Genomic DNA, 18,131 nt, shown 5'->3' with positions numbered 1-18,131 from the left:
TGCACTACTACTACTAGGATTTATAAGAGAATTATTAACCAAATATAGATATATATATATATATATTTTGACAACATTAATAAAGTCATGAGTACTGGCTTAGTGATCATACGCATTAATGGATACACACACATGACATACTTAACTCCCACACTCTAGAGTTCAAGCCGCTCGAATGAATTCCCATGACATACATAACCCATGGTGCTCAAGTAAAATAGAATTCCCCCACCTGGCTAGAGGTCAGCTATATACATCTCTTTCATACCAAAGGATCCAAAAGTTAAAAGTAAAAAAATCAATATACTTTGATATCATGGATGAATACAGAAAAATATTGTCCAAAGCAATATATAAAGACAGAAAATTAATAAATATTGTCCAACGCAATATATAAAGACAGAAAATACCCAATAAAATTGGCAAGCCTCAGTTGCCTCATTTGCCCTACTCCCCGCGCCTCCTCCTCATTTGGTGGCAGTGGGTCAGAGCAAGGGAGGGTCTCGGGCTGCTGGGCTAGGCGTAGAGGAGAAGGGGCTCTGACGGAGGACTGGCAACGGCGTCGAGGTGTGGGTGCCTGCGAACGGCGCCTCCAGCGACGGCGATATAGAGAAATCTGAGAGAGAGAGAGAGAGAGAGAGAGAGTGGTGAGGCCAAAAAGAGATTGGCGTGGGGGCTGGGGAAGAAGGAGGGGGTGGCCGTCGTGGTGAGGTCGCGGTGGCGTGCTGGGGCCGTTGGTGACGGGCTGCGCACAGCGGAGGCTTGAGGGAAAAGAGGGACTGGGTAGAGAGAGGGTGAAGGGGGAGAGAGTCGAGACGGCTGCAGGAGGGAACGAAATGAGGGGAAAACCTAACGCTGGCGTTTTAAATTTAATCACCTTTTCCGGCGCTTTTGACTCGCCGCAAATAAGTTTAAGTGGGCGCATTCCTTTTTACAGCGACAAATTTCGCCGCAAATAGTACATATTGTGGCGATTTTATTTAATCGACGGAAATTTAATGAGCTACAGTTAATACAACATTATTGTGACGACAAAAATCGCCGCAATAGGTGCAAATGTCGCCGTAAAAAATAATTTGTACATTTTTTCCTCATAATTTCCCATCATCGCACCGAAATTAAGCAGCGACTTAAAAATCACCAGAAATAACCTATATTTGCGGCGATTTTGTTGCGACGATTTTAAAATCGCTGGAAAAAGCCAGATTTCTTGTAGTGAGCGTTAGTAATTCACTAATACTATTAATTAGTAGATAGTTATACTATTGGTATAATACTATATGCTAGTGATATTATAGTATTATTACTAATATTATAGTCTATAGTGGTAACATATATGCTACTAATAATATATGTTAGTAATACTATTATTGTTAACCGTACGTTGGGAGCGAGGTGTTACAAAGATCAAATGGCCGACTGCTGCTTTTTTTCTTAATAATCTAATGTTAATTCATATATGTTTTTCATTGAAATTGATAAATTAACAAATCTTCAGTACAAAAATCCAATAATTAAATTTATATACCTAAATCACTAAAAAAATAGACGAGTCCTAAATTATTTGCACCAGAACGAGTTCTGAATGCTCTACAAAGCACTTCAATTTAGGCAGCATTTATTTAGCTAGACATCAATAAAACAGCAAACGACCTTATATTAAATACTAAAAGTACTGTCACTAGAGTCGTCCATGACCATAGATGCATACAGCAGACTGTTCCATGTATCCGGTACTCCGGGCAAGCACCAGTGACTGCAATCAGCATAGAAATGTGGTTTTCTTCGTTGCTTTGGTGTCAGAAGCTTCCCTTGTCTTATTGTATAAACAGATGTATGTGCATCTATTCGATATTGAGTTAGTCTTGTGACATTAAGGTACGTTACTGGTGTCCTCATGCGTCCAATTATACTCTCAACAATGTCTCCAATTGGATTGAGAAATTGAAAGGACTCATCCTTAATGGGTTGTTTTCGATTGTAACACCACTCTTTACTATAGTGTAGTGCTGTTAAGCCTCGAAAAAATATCTTTGTACTTCTCTTATCTACGTTGTGATCAATCCAACGAGCCCAGGTCTTCATTGCCTTCAGAAATGCTGAACGAATCTTCATGTTGTCCCAAAGCTTTCCTCTATATTGAAACAATTCCCACCTGCAGGCCATCCTGTTATAAATCCCCTTCCCAAGAACTATGATGCAGGTTACGAAACTGATTTCATAATTAATAATGGACTGGTTTGGCTATATAAATAAGATGAGATAAAAGTTGAAAGTTAAAAAAATTATTATTAAAATATAATTTTTTAACATATTTTTTTTGTAATTTGAAAAATTGAATTGTTTATTAATATATTTTATATGAAAGTTTAAAAAAATTGTAATGATGATATAAGATGATTAACCCTAACTTACCTCTGGACATTGTGAAGCCACCAGTGACCAGAGTTAAATATCATAACATCTGCGCCACGACAACTCCTTTCCCAGTCTGATAGTTTGTCCAGCGTGAGAACCCGACCAAGTTCTTGGTTTTGCTTCAATTGCACTAGAAAGGGGCTCCAATAGTACTCCACAGAACAATTATACTCCTGTTGTGTCAGAATGATAGGAGTTAACGTCCTTTGGCTGTTATATATAGTAAGCCTTATAATCCATTCAATGAAGAAATAATAATCAGCATTCAGCACTACTGGTGCGGCCGAAATGCATACCAAACAGGTCTCTCTTACCGTAGATCTAAAAGACTTGAAGTTTACATCCATATCAATTTCAGCTCGTGAGGAAGGAATAGCGGAGTAAAGAAGGCAAACAAGAGACTCCCAATGGTTTCTGTTAATGGAGTCCCCAATAATAACCACTCTCTTATCTCTAAGTCTCTCTAACATGTTTGTACCATTAAACCTGGGAAACCAACCTTTGTCAGAAATGGGCATAATATATATATATATATATCTATATATGTGTGTGTGTATATATATATATATATATATATATATATATAGACAAACACACAAATAAGATGGTATCCGTTAAACTTATTACCTCGGAATCTGACACCCCTTGGCTTCCCATCTCCATTTCTCGTATTCAGAATCTGGCCTCCCATTCCTTTGGCAACTAACTTGGTCACTAAGAAATGGACACTGTGATCCATGATACAGAGGACGTGATTTTGGATCATATACCCATTTCCCATCAAAGATATTGCACCTATCTTTCTTCTTCATTATCTTCCTCCCATGTTCTCTTACTTTTGACGGTAGCAGGAATTGCATGTCATCATCATCAGCTGCTGGATGCTTGTCGGAGCCAATGGATGACCTCATGGTTATGGCAATGTTTCCGGGAGCAGCGTAAACATTGTTATGGTCGTTGGATGATGTCATGGTTTCGACAACGTTTTCGGGAGCAGCGTCAACCATGTCAATTGCTGGATCATGCCGGTCTGAGTCCTTGGAAGATGCCATGGTTTCGACAACGTTTTCGGGAGCAGTGTAGACCATGTCAATTGCTGGAATATGCCGGTCTGAGTCATTGGATGAGGTCATGGTTACGACGATGTTTCCATAAGCAGAAAGCTTTACACTTTGGTGGTCATGTTTCAGGCAGTAAAGCAGAAAGATGTAGCCTATGAAGAAAGCAAATATGCAGAACCTCCATTTTTCAATGATGGTGGAACTGGGACGCATTGCTAAAATTCTGCTTTTTCCAAGCGGAAGGGAGGGTTGTAATTTGCGCAGCCTCTCCTTTATGGCCTTGAAGCTCCTCATAATATCCCCAACTAGAGCACCACCCATTGCGGCCTTTACCACACCCATCCCTTATCTCCTCAAGAGATCTAGATTCTAGATATCCCTGGCAAATGCTAGCTTCCCCTTTTCCGCTTGCTCTAATTGCCTTCATATTGTTTTTATGGTTCACCTTGATTAATGTGTGGTCTTGGTGGTATCAGTCTTGGTGGTTTGCTTCGATAGATACTAGCTTGTCTTAATCCCAATTCTTGGACGTGATTTTTTTGTCAACATATGGAAGCTAGGCCCCCTTGATTTCATGATATACTAATGATCTATGGAAAAAATTACTTTGTCCTCCCAAGCTTACCGCTCAATTTGAACACTTGCTACTTTTTTTTTTTTTACCTTAGTGATAAAGAAAGTGATCTTATGTGTATTGGAACATTTTTTTTTTATTTTTTTAAAATATTTAAATATATTAAAAAAAAACTAAAATCTAAAGAACGATAAGTTTGAGCGGGCTACTCTGGGCGGCAGAGTAGCCCAACTCAATGATGTATATATGTATATTTTCTGAAAACAAATCGTGAAACTCCTAATTGTCAAAACAACTACTAAAAATAGAGATAATTTAGTTTTTGGAAATGTAGATAAAAAATTAGATCAAAAAATTTATTCTCTTTCCTATTCTCCATTAATACTATTTGAAAATAATAATAAATTGTGACGCATCAATCATATTAGTAGAAAGTACAAGAAATACATAAAAGTGACTGCACATAAAAATTTTTAAATAGTAATAAGGCTAGCTACAATATTTTTAGCATATACAAGTAGATACATTAGAGCTGAACAAATAAGCCGTGCAGACAAGTGTATTTGGTTGAGAATGAATGCTTATATTTTCCAAAAAGAATTTAAGGGTCCAAATTCAATTGCTGAGCATGGCAAGTCTCTTCTAAAGGACTTGTTGGATATGCACTCACAGGAATTTATTAAGTCTCGATAGCAACCTCAGACAATATCACCTTGGCTTCCCCCACCTCCTCAAGTTTTCAAAATCAATTGGGATGCAGCAATTGACAAGTCCAAATGCAAAATTGGTATTGGTCTGATTATAAGAGATTGGAATGGGTTGGTGTTGGCAACATCAAGACAATTCAAGTCACTCTATCCAGATCCTTTTCTAGCTGAATCTGTTGGGGCTATGGAAGCTGCTTGTTTTGGTTCTCACCTGGGACTAAAAAGGATAATACTAGAAGGGGATTCACTCCTAGTTACTCAAGCTATTAATGGCAAAGTAGAAAACTGGTCTGCAGCTGGTATGATTATTGATGATATTAAAGGTCAGTTAAATGTTTATGACTCATGGTCAGTCTTACACATTCGAAGGGAGGGTAATAAGGCAGCTCATGTGCTTGCCAAGAATGCTCTCTTGTCTTCTACATCCTCTGTTGATGTAGGCAGTATTCCCTCTTGTATTACATTTGATGAATGTTATAATGAAGTTCATTTAAAAAAAAAATAAATAAATAAGCTGTGCAGACAAGCCCCGCCCGATTTTAGATCCGACTTGATTTATGACCCAACCCGATTCTATCTTACCGTTCCGAAATGCAAAACGGGTAGAAAATTCAATTTCCGCTTTTACCGTATAAAAACAGTTGGGTATCGGTAGGGGTGTAAATTTAAACCGGGAAATCGATCCGAACTAGATCGGTTGGTCCGGTTTTGAACCAATCTGGTTCAAAACCGATTCCTATTTTTTGAAAACTGGCCGGATCTGGTCCGGTTTCAGTTCCGTAGTTTTTGGGATCGGACCAGACTAGACCGAACCGGACCGGTTGGAAAAAAAAATATATATAAAAATGAATTTTATATATTATACAAAATATTTATATATATAATATATAATTATATATTAAATAATTATATATAATTATATATCATATATGAAATAATTTCATATTATAATTTATAAATTATAACATAAAATGTTAATTTTAAATATGAACATTTGTAATTTGTTTGATCATATGTTATTAATATAATTATATATAAGATAATGTTGTTATAATTTATAAAATAAAAGTTTAATCTTAAAGATGAAAATTTAATTGATCATATGCTTTAAACATAATATATATATATATTATTAATAACATTTAATCATAAGAAGTAACACTTTATTATATGTTTTTTACATTTAAAAGAAAATCGAAAAACCGGACCGGACCGGAGGTACCGCTTTAGGAGGGTAATCGGGGCGCAATCAGTTTTGAAAAATTCAAAACCGGTACATACCGGCTCGGTCCTAGATTTTGTCCAAAACCAAACCAGTTACACACCTAGGTATCAGTCATTACTCGCTACTCGAACTTTCAACCAGCCAAAAAGTCTTTTTACTACCTTGGGAAGGCCATTTGCTTTCTTTAATCTCTGACATACAAGTTTAAAACCTCTTAGGTGCATGTGGGCCCGCACGTCCAAAAGGCATGTGTCATTATAATTTAATACTTCTTAGAGCATTCTCATTCAGTTCCCTAAATTTTTCCTTGAATTTTAAATAAAAATGACACTCTATATAATTTTATCATAAATTTTACTCATATTCAAAAAACCTTCTACATCTCATTCCCTATCATTTCTCTATTCTATTAAAATAATATTTTTTAATTCTTTATTTATGACTTTTTTCTCTCACTTCCAGTTCCATTCTTAACCACTAACTCTTTTGTCTTATTCCCTTCTTTTCAAATATCACATTTTATAAATACTTATACAATTTTTTTTTCTCGGATATAATATTATTTTTCAATTCAACATCAGTATTAAAATTAATATTTTTTTTAATATATGCATTTTTCAATGCGATAGTATTTTTTAATATGATTTTGTCCGTATATACTTGAGTAATACTTTATTTGCATTTGTCTAACGATAACATTTTTTTTATTTTCATGTAACGGTAATATTTTTTTTCTATTTCTCTAACGATAATACCTACCCATGTATTAATGATAAATGTTTTTGCAAAATAGTACAACGGTAACATTTTGAATTCCTGCCTCCAATGGTAACATGCTTTGTCATTTCTCTAAATGGTAACTTTTTTTTTTCTTTTCTCTAACGGTAACATTTTTTGTTTTATCTGTAACGTTAACTTTTTCCTCTATAAATACGTCTTCTGCTTGCATTCACATTCTCAAATACCCAAGTCTCATCTCCAAACTCCCTTCATCAAATGGCTCGTTCTTTCTTTCGTAAATTGCTCACATACTTGTCATCTGATGATGAGTTGCATGATGTTCTTCATGTTGAGGCTGATGGAGAGTCATCGAGACATCATGGCAATCGCTAACGTCGTAAGTTTATTTGACATGATCATATTCAAGGGCATGAGTGCCTTTTTCATGACTATTTTGCAGAAAATTCAGTATATCCGTCCAATCTGTTTCGAAAGAGATTTCGGATGAGTCGTCCCCTATTTCTCCGTATTCTAAATGAAGTATAGGCTTGCGAGCCCTTCTTCGTCTAGAGAAGAGATAATGCTGGAAGAGTCGATTTATCTTCTATGGAAAAGATAACTGCAGCACTTAGAATGCTGGCGTATGGGGTTACTGGAGATTTTATGGATGAATACATACGTATTGGAGAAAGCACCGCAATGTAGAGCCTCAAAAAATTATATAAGATAATCGTAACTGTTTTTTCAGATGAATATATGCAGTCTCCAAATGTGAATAATATTACTCGATTGCTTGCAATAGGTGAACAACGGGGATTCCCAAGAATGCTGAGAAGCATTGATTGCATGCATTGGAAGTGAAAAAATTGTCCCCCTGCCTGGAAAGGTATATACTCTGGCCACATCCGTGAATCAACTATTATTTTAGAAGCTGTTGCTTCATATGATCTTTGGATATGGCATGCATTTTTTAGTATGCTCGGTTTACATAACGATATTAATGTGCTACTCTATCTTTTATTTTCATGGAACTTGCCCAAGGGCGTGCTCTTCCAGTCAATTACACAATCAATGGCAACGACTACACTATGAGGTACTATATTGTCGATGGTATTTATCCCAAGTGGTCAACGTTTGTGAAGACGATTCCATCACCCTAAAGTAATAAGAAGAAAAACTTTACCACAGCACAAGAATCCGCAAGAAAAGATCTCGAGCGTGCCTTCAGGATACTTCAACAACGATTTGCAGTCATTCGTGGCCTTCCCTATTTTTCAAAGTAAATGAGTTAACAAATATAATGAAAGCATGTGTTATTCTGCATAACATGATTATTGAGGACGAGCGTGATGATAGTCAGGGTTCGAACATGGAGTATGATCAAGTTGATGATGATATTCCAGAATTGTCGCGCAATTCAACAAACGAATTTATCAACTTCATTCAGCGCCATCATGAAATTAGAGACAGCTCAGCACATCATCAACTACAAGCAGACTTAATTGAACATCAATGACAGATTTATTCCCAACAATAGAATAGAAGGTTTTATTGGATTTTCTATCTTTTTAATATTAGTAGTGACCATGTATTCCTATTTCCACGATTTCCATTCCAAAAAAACATGTTTTCTTCAAGAACATGCTGATTGTTACTGTAATATTTTTATTATCTGTAATATTTTAAAAATTTGTAATGTCCAAGTGTAATCCAGCAACATCTATCCATGTTAGAGTCAAATTCAACGACTACATTTTTCTATATTCTCAATATTTACTTGCTAATGTACAAATTATAAAATACAACAAATATGCCAAAGTCCTTGAAAATAACCATCAACATCAGTCTCAACAGTCTAGCAAGTTATACTAATGTGCCAAGCATAAAATACAAAGATACCGAATGTTGAATAAAAAAATTACAAAAAAGAATGTTCTGATCAATTATCTGATGTATTGTGTCTCGCCAATATCTCCCTTTGAAGTTGCTGAAAATATACTTGCTGAACTCCAGGCAACATACTCACATCGAGCAACATTATGCGCTCCTCTCTCTCTCCCACCAGGCGATTTCCAGGTTCTCCACCTCCAACCTCAGTTGCTCGTCCTCTTTTTTACTTTTATTTCCCTCACTTGCTCAATCATATGCCATCTTCTCGGCCTTAAGTCAAAAAAATTCTTTCTCCTAAGCACGTGATCCTCCAGGAGAGTATACTTTACGCTTGCTCAACTCTACAAGCTCATCTGATACCTTGGCTTGGGCCTTACGTTTTCCTTTCTCAGCTTTTCTTCCCATTAACCTATCTAATTCGATGACATCGTTCTTCACTAGATTCTCGACCTCTGTACCACCAACTGAATCCATAGGTGAATTAGGTGCAACTCTTGAGGTACAGGAATATGTCGGGGACATCATCGACCTTTGCTTCATCCCGTCCTTTGTGTAATGCTGATTCCATTTCGGCTGGTCCTTCAATAGCTGCTAACAATGCTCGAACTGAAAGGACATTTTCTCAAGCGATTGATACATGACCTTAGCTTTGTGAAACTTCCAATGAAAGCATAAAATCAAATAATTAACCACCCATTAAAGATAAATGAAATATAATGCATAAATATCATAATTAAGTGCTGAAAATAATAAAAAAATGGATGCTTATACATTGTCTTGCTAAGTCATGCCACTTTGATTCAACCCTTAAACTTGTGCGAGTTTAGCACAAAATTTATTCGTCGCCTTTTGAATGGCAGACCACCGATGTATTAAGGACCCAACACTCCGCTCATTTGTACTTTGTTTATACTCATTGAAGTTATTAACTAACTTTTTTCCAAAGTTGGGAATGTTTTTTGTCTGCTCCCTGGATTACATCAACACTACTATTCAGCCATGCAGAGACAAGTAACTTGTCTTCTTCGGGGGTGAAGTTTGCACCCCTGGCTGATATTTTTTGAGAGGGAAACTCTACTTGGGTTGGGGCTGGAGAGTCATCGAAAGTCATGGGAGATTGTTCATTTTGACCACAAAAAATATGGTCAATTTCACGCTCCTGAGTCAGGAGGCTGGTGAAGAACATATTTTCATGCTCTTGTGAATCCATCTCTAAAATGTTGTAAACATAGAAATGTGGTTCACATGCTAGACAATTATGAACAATATTCTACAAGTGATTTTGGTAGCCGACTTAGGAATCCTATGGTAACATATGACCACAATTGGCACCCTCCCTAACATGGCTGCAATAACCAGTTGCCACTATTTATTGGCCATCTTGGTTACCATGTCATGGAGGTATGTGCCAAAGTGTCACTTCACCATTTTTAGATTTTCTCATCATCATAGTCGAGGGGTTAAAACAACTCAAATCCAAACAAGTAAAAAATTTGCAAAATAGAAAATAAGAGCATTTCTATCTACTTCCCTAAACAGTTGTGTGTTTTAAATATGGCTCAGAACGGTTTATAGAAGTTACATCATGTGTGAGACAGGAGCTCAATTAAGATAATGGCTACAAAACACTAAACCCCGATTGCCTTTTGCAAAAACGATCACAAAATAGTTGGTGGCCATCCGGGTTTGGATTACCCTGCCATATCGATGGTGCCCCATTAAAAACACTTGTCTAATAGCCCCCTCCCATGGAGTCCTACATCCCATCATCATAGCCTTACACTAGACATATAATCCCGGAGAATAGGCCTAAACCAGTACCAAACAATAAATGAAAGCATACAAAGATATTGGGTAGAATTCAATATAACAAGAGCTTATTTAGTCCAAACTAGGTAATTGACACCAACAACAAGTCAGCCCATGGTAACAAGACAAGAGATACCACCACTAAATATGCCAATGATAATTAATAATTAGTAATGATAATTAATGATACCAGAAAAAAGTGATGCACAAACTGATAATAGTCCATGCTCAAAGAAGTAAGTGCAGCTCACAAATGTCATGATAATTAATAATTATTCACAAACTGAATATTTGCAAAACGAACCATGAATATCAACTCAAACACATTATAATTTATTTGAAACATTTCCAATACTGATCAAAAGAAAATTAATCGACTAAGCCAATAAAAAAATCATCTTTCTATTTCCACTCGGAAGATTTAAATAAGTCGAATTATAATCATTCAATCAATTTAGTATGAAGGCTATGTATAGGTTAATATGGGTTGAAAAATGTCTCAGACCACCAAATCAAATATGGGATTCCTCAAGCCAACATAGAAACAACAGAGCCGTGAAAAATAAAATGCCCAAAAATCCATTAATTTATTGAAATTGCTCACAGCAGCTCAATAACAAATGGGAAGTCCAAACTCAACACAGTTTTGGTCCAAACACAAAGAACTTAGAGTTGGTTTTCAAAATTGCTCATTAGTAGTTCAAGAGCAAACAATTTCCTCAAACTTCACCTCTCAGAAAAATGTCTTAGACCACCAAATCAAATATTAGATTCATTAAGCCAACATAGAAAGAACAAAGTATGAATAATAAAATGTCCAAAAATCCATTAACATGGTTTGAAATTGCTCACGACTGGTCAAGAACAAATGTCCAAACTCAGCACAGGTCCAAACACAAACTGAATACTAAGAGTTGGTTTTCGAAATTGCTCATTAATAGCTCAAGAACAAACAATTTCCTCAAATATCACCTCTCAAAAAATCTTCTTAGACCACATTTCAAATATGGGATTCCTTAAGCCAACATAGAAACAACAAAGCATGAATAACAAAATGCCCAAAAATCCATTAATATGTTTTGAAATTAATCAGAGCAGCTCAAGAATAAACAAGAAGTCCAAACTCAACACAGGTCCAAAGACAAAGAACAAAGCCCTTGTTGTTCGAAATTGCTCACACCAGTTCAAGAACAAAAAAATTTCTCAAACATCACCTAGAAGAAAAATGTCTTAGACCACCAAATAAAAAATGAGATTCCTCACGCCAACATAGAAACCCTAGAGTAGTGAATTAAAAAATGCCCAAACAACAAACAAATAAATCAATACCAACCACACTGATGAAAAAGAAAACAGATCGAGATGCATAACTCCAAGAAGTCAAAAAGGTAACACAGAGCATCAAATACAATCAATTTTGAGGACAGATCCAATCAAAATGTCAAACCAAGAAAAGCACTGTCGTAAGGAATCCGGGATCGCAAACATATTTCAGTGGCCAAAGTTAGATCCAAAGGTAAGGAAAAATTATATTGCCCACAACATGCATTAGATTCAGCCATGGGAGAGAGATTTTGCGTAAAATCGTGCACCGGAGAGGACAGAGTCCAGCCATGGGAGGGGGGCTTCAGATCCTAAAATCGTGTAAGAAATGAGTACGACTTACATATACTTGGGCTGATGAAGCAAAACCACCGTCAATGGTGGCAACAGGTGCGACAGAGGGCAACGTCAAAAAGGATAAACCGAGAGTGGAGAGAGAGGAACACGCGGGACCAACAACCCAAAAGGGATGAGAGAAAGAGTTGGGGATGTACAGTCGTTCCCCATATTTGGAGAACAACTGTGGCTCCCCTAAAATCAAAACGTAAATTAGGGCATGAGATGTAAATGAATTTTTCATCCCATCCCTAAATTTTCCCCCAAAATTTAGCTATAACAGTGTTTTAGTCTACAGATGGGAATGCACTTATATCAACTGGTCCAAAAACAAGAGTTTATAATTTATTGTATAATGAAATACGTGCTCCCTTACGTAAGCTTATACCTGGCAGTATGTATCTTCTTAAGGTTTCAATTGTTTTTACCGATAAAATGAGATGAGATGAATTTAATTGAGATTAAAAGTAAAAGTTAAATAAAATATTGTTAAAATATATTTTTTAATATTATTTTTATTTTAAAATTTAAAAAAATTGAATTATATATTTTATTTTGTGTAAAAATTTGATAAAATTGTAATGATTAGATGAGTTGAGAAGAATTGAGAAAATAAACGAGACCTTAGAATGTCTTCGGCCACTCTTCTTCTTCTTCTTCATATTATTACTTTTTTTAATCTGATAACTAACTTTTAAATGGTTTCTTAATCTATATATTGATTTTGTTTCTTGTATTCAAATTTTTTATATAGAATGATAATCAATTTTTTTAGATTATTACCAAATCCAAAAATAAAAAATAAAAAAAAGGTTAGAGTATCCATTTTCTGGCGTTGTTTTCAGGTCGGCTAACCGGTTAATCGGCCAAGCGGCCATTTGGAATTCTACAATGCCGGGTCGGGTGAACGGTATTCCTGATACTATTTGAAATTTTTATTTATTTTTTTCTTGTATCTCTAGTTTATGTAATTTTCTAAAAATAAATACATCATAGTTACACGCTACAACTATAAATATCAATAAAATGTTCGATGTCGTTACTGTGCAAATTGACACGTTCCGCATGTGGCCTTGGAGTGTTTTTGTTTTATACGAAAGAAACTTTATTCTCTCTCCACCTTTTAATAATGATATACATATAATATATTATATAATACATTGTACACTAATATTAAAAAATAAAAATATTTTTCATTTAAAATATTATTATCTAATATATTGTAAAAAATATTATGTATAAACCATTTTCCTTTCCTCAAACGAATGAAGAAAATATTGTCCTTTAGTGTGAGTGGCCGTAATGCAGCAGATGATGAAGTTGCCATATGGTCTCTTACCTCTCCGAATGAGACGTGATACTTAGCGGTATCAAATTGAGTTTAAATTTAAGTATAATTTGATATTTAAATACATAATTTTTTAATTATTAAATATCATTCAAATTAAGCCCTTTTTATAAATAGAATCTATAATATTTTTTAACTCAATATCTTTTTATATGCGAGATTTATAATCTTTTTTAATTTTTTTATAAATATATCTAAATTCATCTTAGTTAGACCACATAAAATTCAATCAACTATCTCAACTCACTATTATTTATAAAAAACTCAATTCATCTCAATTCATCTCAACATCCAAACGCATGTTTTGAAGATGCAGATGATGCATGCATAAAAGCTACTATTTTTCTATTTAAAGGTAAGTTTTAGGAATAAGATGAGAATTTTTAATTTTAGATTAAAGTTTAAAATATTATTTTTTAATATTATTATTGTTTTGAAATTTGAAAAAGTTGAATTGAGATTTGAAAAAGTTGAATTGTTTATTATATTTAGTATGAAAATTTGAAAAATGTATAATGATGAGATAGATGAGATGATAATTTTATATTTTTTATTTACTTTGTTTTGAAAAAGGTAAATGAATTTATGAAATATTTTTAAATATTTGATATAATTTAAAAAATAGTTAAAAAAATACACAAAATAGAAAATGCATTTTATACCTCTCGATCGAACACCTTTCCGCCACTAGCAGTACCCTATTGTTGTTTAGCGACTGTTATCTCTTTGGTTGCAAGGCCAGAATGCTACGTATCGTTGGCACCACTGGTTTCAGATACTTTTGCATGAAATCTATATGGGGAACTTGTTTTTTGCATTCGGAAAAGTGTGGCCATAAAGCAAAGATAAACTTTATTAAAGGATGTGAATTAATCAAGATTCCTCTCTCGTACGAGTAAACTAATTACATTGGTATTAATATATTTATCTTGATCGTTTCTTACATGTTCTTTGTTGGCACTATGCAGATTGTGATCATGATTCAACTGTCATGCGTATTAGCATAGATACATTACAAAACTGTACAGCAGGATAAAATACTAGAACAACTGTAGGAAAACTTTTTTGTTATTCTCTCCAGTACTTGTAACAACCTTTTATTCTCTTTTCTGTTTCCAGAACCCTCTGTAATATGTGTATATAAACACTGAAATCATAATGAAATATCACGGAGGTATTACAAGAAATATGTAACTCTGTTATGGTATCAGAGCGTTTCGACCTCTAGTCTCAGAAATGGATATGCTTCCTCCAACATCTTCCGCTCTCTCAACACCAAATTCATCTGTTGTTTCTTCTTTCTCCCACATTGTGAGTACAAAACTCACCACTGAAAACTTTCCTATGTGGAAAGTTCAAATCAGTGCTTATTTACGTGGTCATGACATTTTTCAATATGTTGATGGCTCACTTATTTGTCCACCAAAAGTGCTTTCTAACCAAACGACTGTCAATCCTGCATATTCAGCTTGGAAAAGAACAGATCAGCTTGTGCTGAGTATCTTGTTCTCTTCACTCTCTGATTCAGTCATTAGCCATGTTCTCACGGCAACCACCTCTCATGAACTATGGAATTCCTTAGCCTCTCTTTTTACCTCTCATTCTCAAGCCAAACAATTTCAAACTCATTTTCAGTTAGCAAATCTCACCCGAGGAGATCAATCCATCACCTCTTATTTTGGCAAAGTTCGAGCTCTTGCCGATATTCTAGCAGTAACAGGTAGTCCCTTGAATGATCAAGATTTTGTTTCCTATTTACTCACCGGCCTTGGTCCTTCTTATGAATCTTTCATTACCTCTGTTACAACAAGAGCCGAACCCATAACTTCTCATGAGCTTTTTCAACTACTACTTGTTCATGAGAGTCGTATCTCTCACAATACCAGGAGTTTTTCATCCATGGAACCAACAGTAAACCTCACAACATCTGGAGGTCATAACCAACGTGGGAAAAATTTTCCACGAGGTGGTCATTTTGGACGCAATGGCAGAGGCCGTTCCAATTTCAACAACAGAGGTGGTCGTACCAACTCATACCCAAGCTCAAACAACCAGTCATATTCATCAAACAATCGCCCAACTTGTCAAGTTTGTACTAAACCAGGACATGTGGCACTGCAATGTCACCACCGATTCAATCATTCTTATCAGTATGAAGCTCCTCCATCTTTATCAGCTAACTTCACCACCTCAAACAGTTATTCCGATGGGAATTGGTACCCAGATTCAGCGGCAACTGATCACATCACCAACAATCTTCAAAATCTGAATCTATCCTCCGAATCTTACAGTGATGGTGACCAAATTAGAGTGGGAGATGGTATTGCACTGCCTATACAGAACATTGGTGATTCAAATCTCTTCTCTGCCTCCTCTTCTTTCAAACTTCGTAATCTTCTGCATGTTCCTTTAATCACTAAGAATCTTGTTTCCGTGTGTAAATTTTGTACTGACAATCGTTGCTTCTTTGAATTCCATGCCTCTCATTTCTCTGTTAAGGACACCTGTCCCAATCATAATGGGTTGTATGTCTTTCCCTCCGCGCCTGTTTCCTCTTCACCATCCACTCATATAGGTGAAAGGACCTCTGTCGCTCAGTGGCACCGACGACTGGGTCACCCCTCTCTCACTCTCGTCTCTCGCATTCTGCATCAAAAGTGTTTGAAATTTTCTTCCAAAGACAAAGACTTCATGTGCTCGGACTGCCCCCTGGCCAAAAGCCATCAACAACCTTTTAAACCTTCTCAGGCCCAAGCTATTAAGCCCCTTGAACTTGTTTGTGCCGATCTCTAGGGTCCAGCCCCATACCTGTCTAGCAATGGCTTTAAATATTATTTGTCCTTTGTTGATCAATATACGCGTTATACTTGGTTTTTTCCTTTAAAACTAAAGTCTGATGTGTATAATATTTTTCTTACAATTCTTCCTTACATTGAAAGACTATTCAATACAAAATTAATTACTCTTCAGACGGATGGTGGTGGTGAGTTCAAATCTCTCACCTCGTTTTCTCAAAAAATGGGCATCACGCATCGCTTCACTTGTCCTCACACTCATCAATAAAATGGGCTGGTTGAACGAAAACACAGACACATTGTAGAGACTGGGCTTGCACTCTTGGCCCATGCATCTATGCCTTTACATTTTTGGGCCGAAGCTTTTGAAACTGCTGTTTATCTCATAAATCTCCTTCCCTCACCCATCTTAAATAACAAATCCCAGTATAATCTCGTTTTCAGTAAAGATCCTGATTACAATTTTTTGAAAGTCTTTGGGTGTGAATGTTGGCCTCACTTACGTGCCTACAATAATCACAAACTTCAGTTTCGGTCCAAATCATGCCTTTTTCTTGGTTACAGTTCGTCACACAAGGGTTATAAATGCTTAGATCTTGCTGCCAATAGACTCTATGTGTCTCGAGATGTTGTGTTCAATGAATTCTCATTTCCTTATTAAAAATCACGGGCCCAACTCAATAATACCTCTTCTAAATCCATTGAGGCGCTTCTACCTTTATTATCTCCTTCAATCTTGGGGCCCGGCCCAAGCCCAGTATCCACGCCCATTTCCCCCTCCTCTCTTCAATCCCTAACTTCTCTGGTTCGTCTTCTTCGACACATTCCCCTTCTCCGAATCCTTCTTCTTCCACTACTCTTATCCCTCCTAGATCTCCCATTATCACAAGAGCGCACACAAATTCATCTCATCCCCGTGTTATGACTGATGGTACAGTACCATATCCCATTTGACAGTGCTTCACCATCACAACGGAACCAGTCGACACCCCTTCGAGCTTTTCTGCTGCGTCCAAACTTCCAGAATGGCGGCAAGCCATGGTTGAAGAGTACAATGCTCTTCTACAAAACCACATGTGGTGTTTGGTTCCTCCTAATAGTGCTTCTAATGTTCTTGGTTGTCGGTGGATTTACAGGACAAAGTTTCATGCGAATCGCTCAATTGAAAGAAGGAAGGCTCGATTGGTAGCTAAAGGATATCATCAACAAGAAGGGATCGATTATCATGACACTTTTAGTCCAGTTGTCAAGTCACCCACTATTCGGATGATTCTTTCCATTGCCGTAGCTAGAAGATGGTCTCTGCGCCAAATAGACATACAAAATGCCTTTCTTCATGGAGAGTTGTCTGACACAGTGTTCATGCAGCAACCACAAGGCTTCATTGATCCTCTTCATCCTGATTATGTCTGTAAATTGAAGAAAGCAATCTACGGACTCAAGCAAGCGCCACGGGCGTGGTTTGCTTAGTTAAGCTCCTGGCTTCTTGGGTATGGTTTCACAGCTTCAAAAGCTGACCCATCTCTGTTTATTCTTGCAAATGGTGATCTGAGAATTTATCTACTGGTTTATGTCGATGATATAGTGATTACATCATCTCATTCATCTGCCATAAATAACCTCATCACTGACTTGAGGCATGCATTTCCAGTTAAGGACTTAGGCTCTCTGTCGTATTTTTTGGGTTTGGAAATTGATTATTTGAGTGATGGTTTGCTGCTTACTCAAAGAAAATACATCAAGGATCTTCTGCATCGCAGTAACATGTTGCATGCTAAATCCATGCCATCTCCCATGGCAGCTTCTTTAAAACTGTCCAACTGTGATTCTCCTATTTTTGATGATCCCACACTGTTTAGAAGCACTGTAGGAGCCTTGCAATACCTTTCTCATACACGACCAGACATAAGCTTTGCTGTGAACAA

At 36.2% G+C, this 18,131-nt stretch overlaps 1 protein-coding gene across 1 annotated transcript; it reads right to left on the bottom strand.

Annotated features, from left to right (window-relative positions):
- Positions 1-1,493: 1,493 nt before the first annotated feature.
- Positions 1,494-3,902, bottom strand: LOC109000460 (protein trichome birefringence-like 42). Its single transcript, XM_018977329.2, has 4 exons — positions 3,046-3,902; positions 2,733-2,904; positions 2,416-2,591; positions 1,494-2,155 (listed from the first exon to the last, which is right to left on the bottom strand). Exons 1-4 carry the CDS (start codon positions 3,819-3,821, stop codon positions 1,660-1,662), a joined length of 1,620 nt encoding a protein of 539 aa, XP_018832874.1. The 5' UTR covers positions 3,822-3,902; the 3' UTR covers positions 1,494-1,659.
- Positions 3,903-18,131: the final 14,229 nt, after the last annotated feature.

The sequence above is a fragment of the Juglans regia genome, chromosome 1, assembly GCF_001411555.2.
Source record: "Juglans regia cultivar Chandler chromosome 1, Walnut 2.0, whole genome shotgun sequence".
Classification (NCBI taxonomy): Eukaryota; Viridiplantae; Streptophyta; class Magnoliopsida; order Fagales; family Juglandaceae; genus Juglans; species Juglans regia.
The sequence above is the reverse complement of the archived record's forward strand: the minus strand, read 5'-3'. Positions and strand labels throughout refer to the sequence as shown.

Bases quoted from the DNA above. Each gene is read 5' to 3' on its own strand.
- LOC109000460 (XM_018977329.2), bottom strand. From the start codon at position 3,821: ATGGGTGTGGTAAAGGCCGCAATGGGTGGTGCTCTAGTTGGGGATATT. The intron at 2,905-3,045 runs GTAATAAGTTTA...TTGGTTTCCCAG, and splicing joins AAGGGGTGTCAGATTCCGAG to GTTTAATGGTACAAACATGT. The intron at 2,156-2,415 runs GTAAGTTAGGGT...GATGGCCTGCAG, and splicing joins TGGCTTCACAATGTCCAGAG to GTGGGAATTGTTTCAATATA.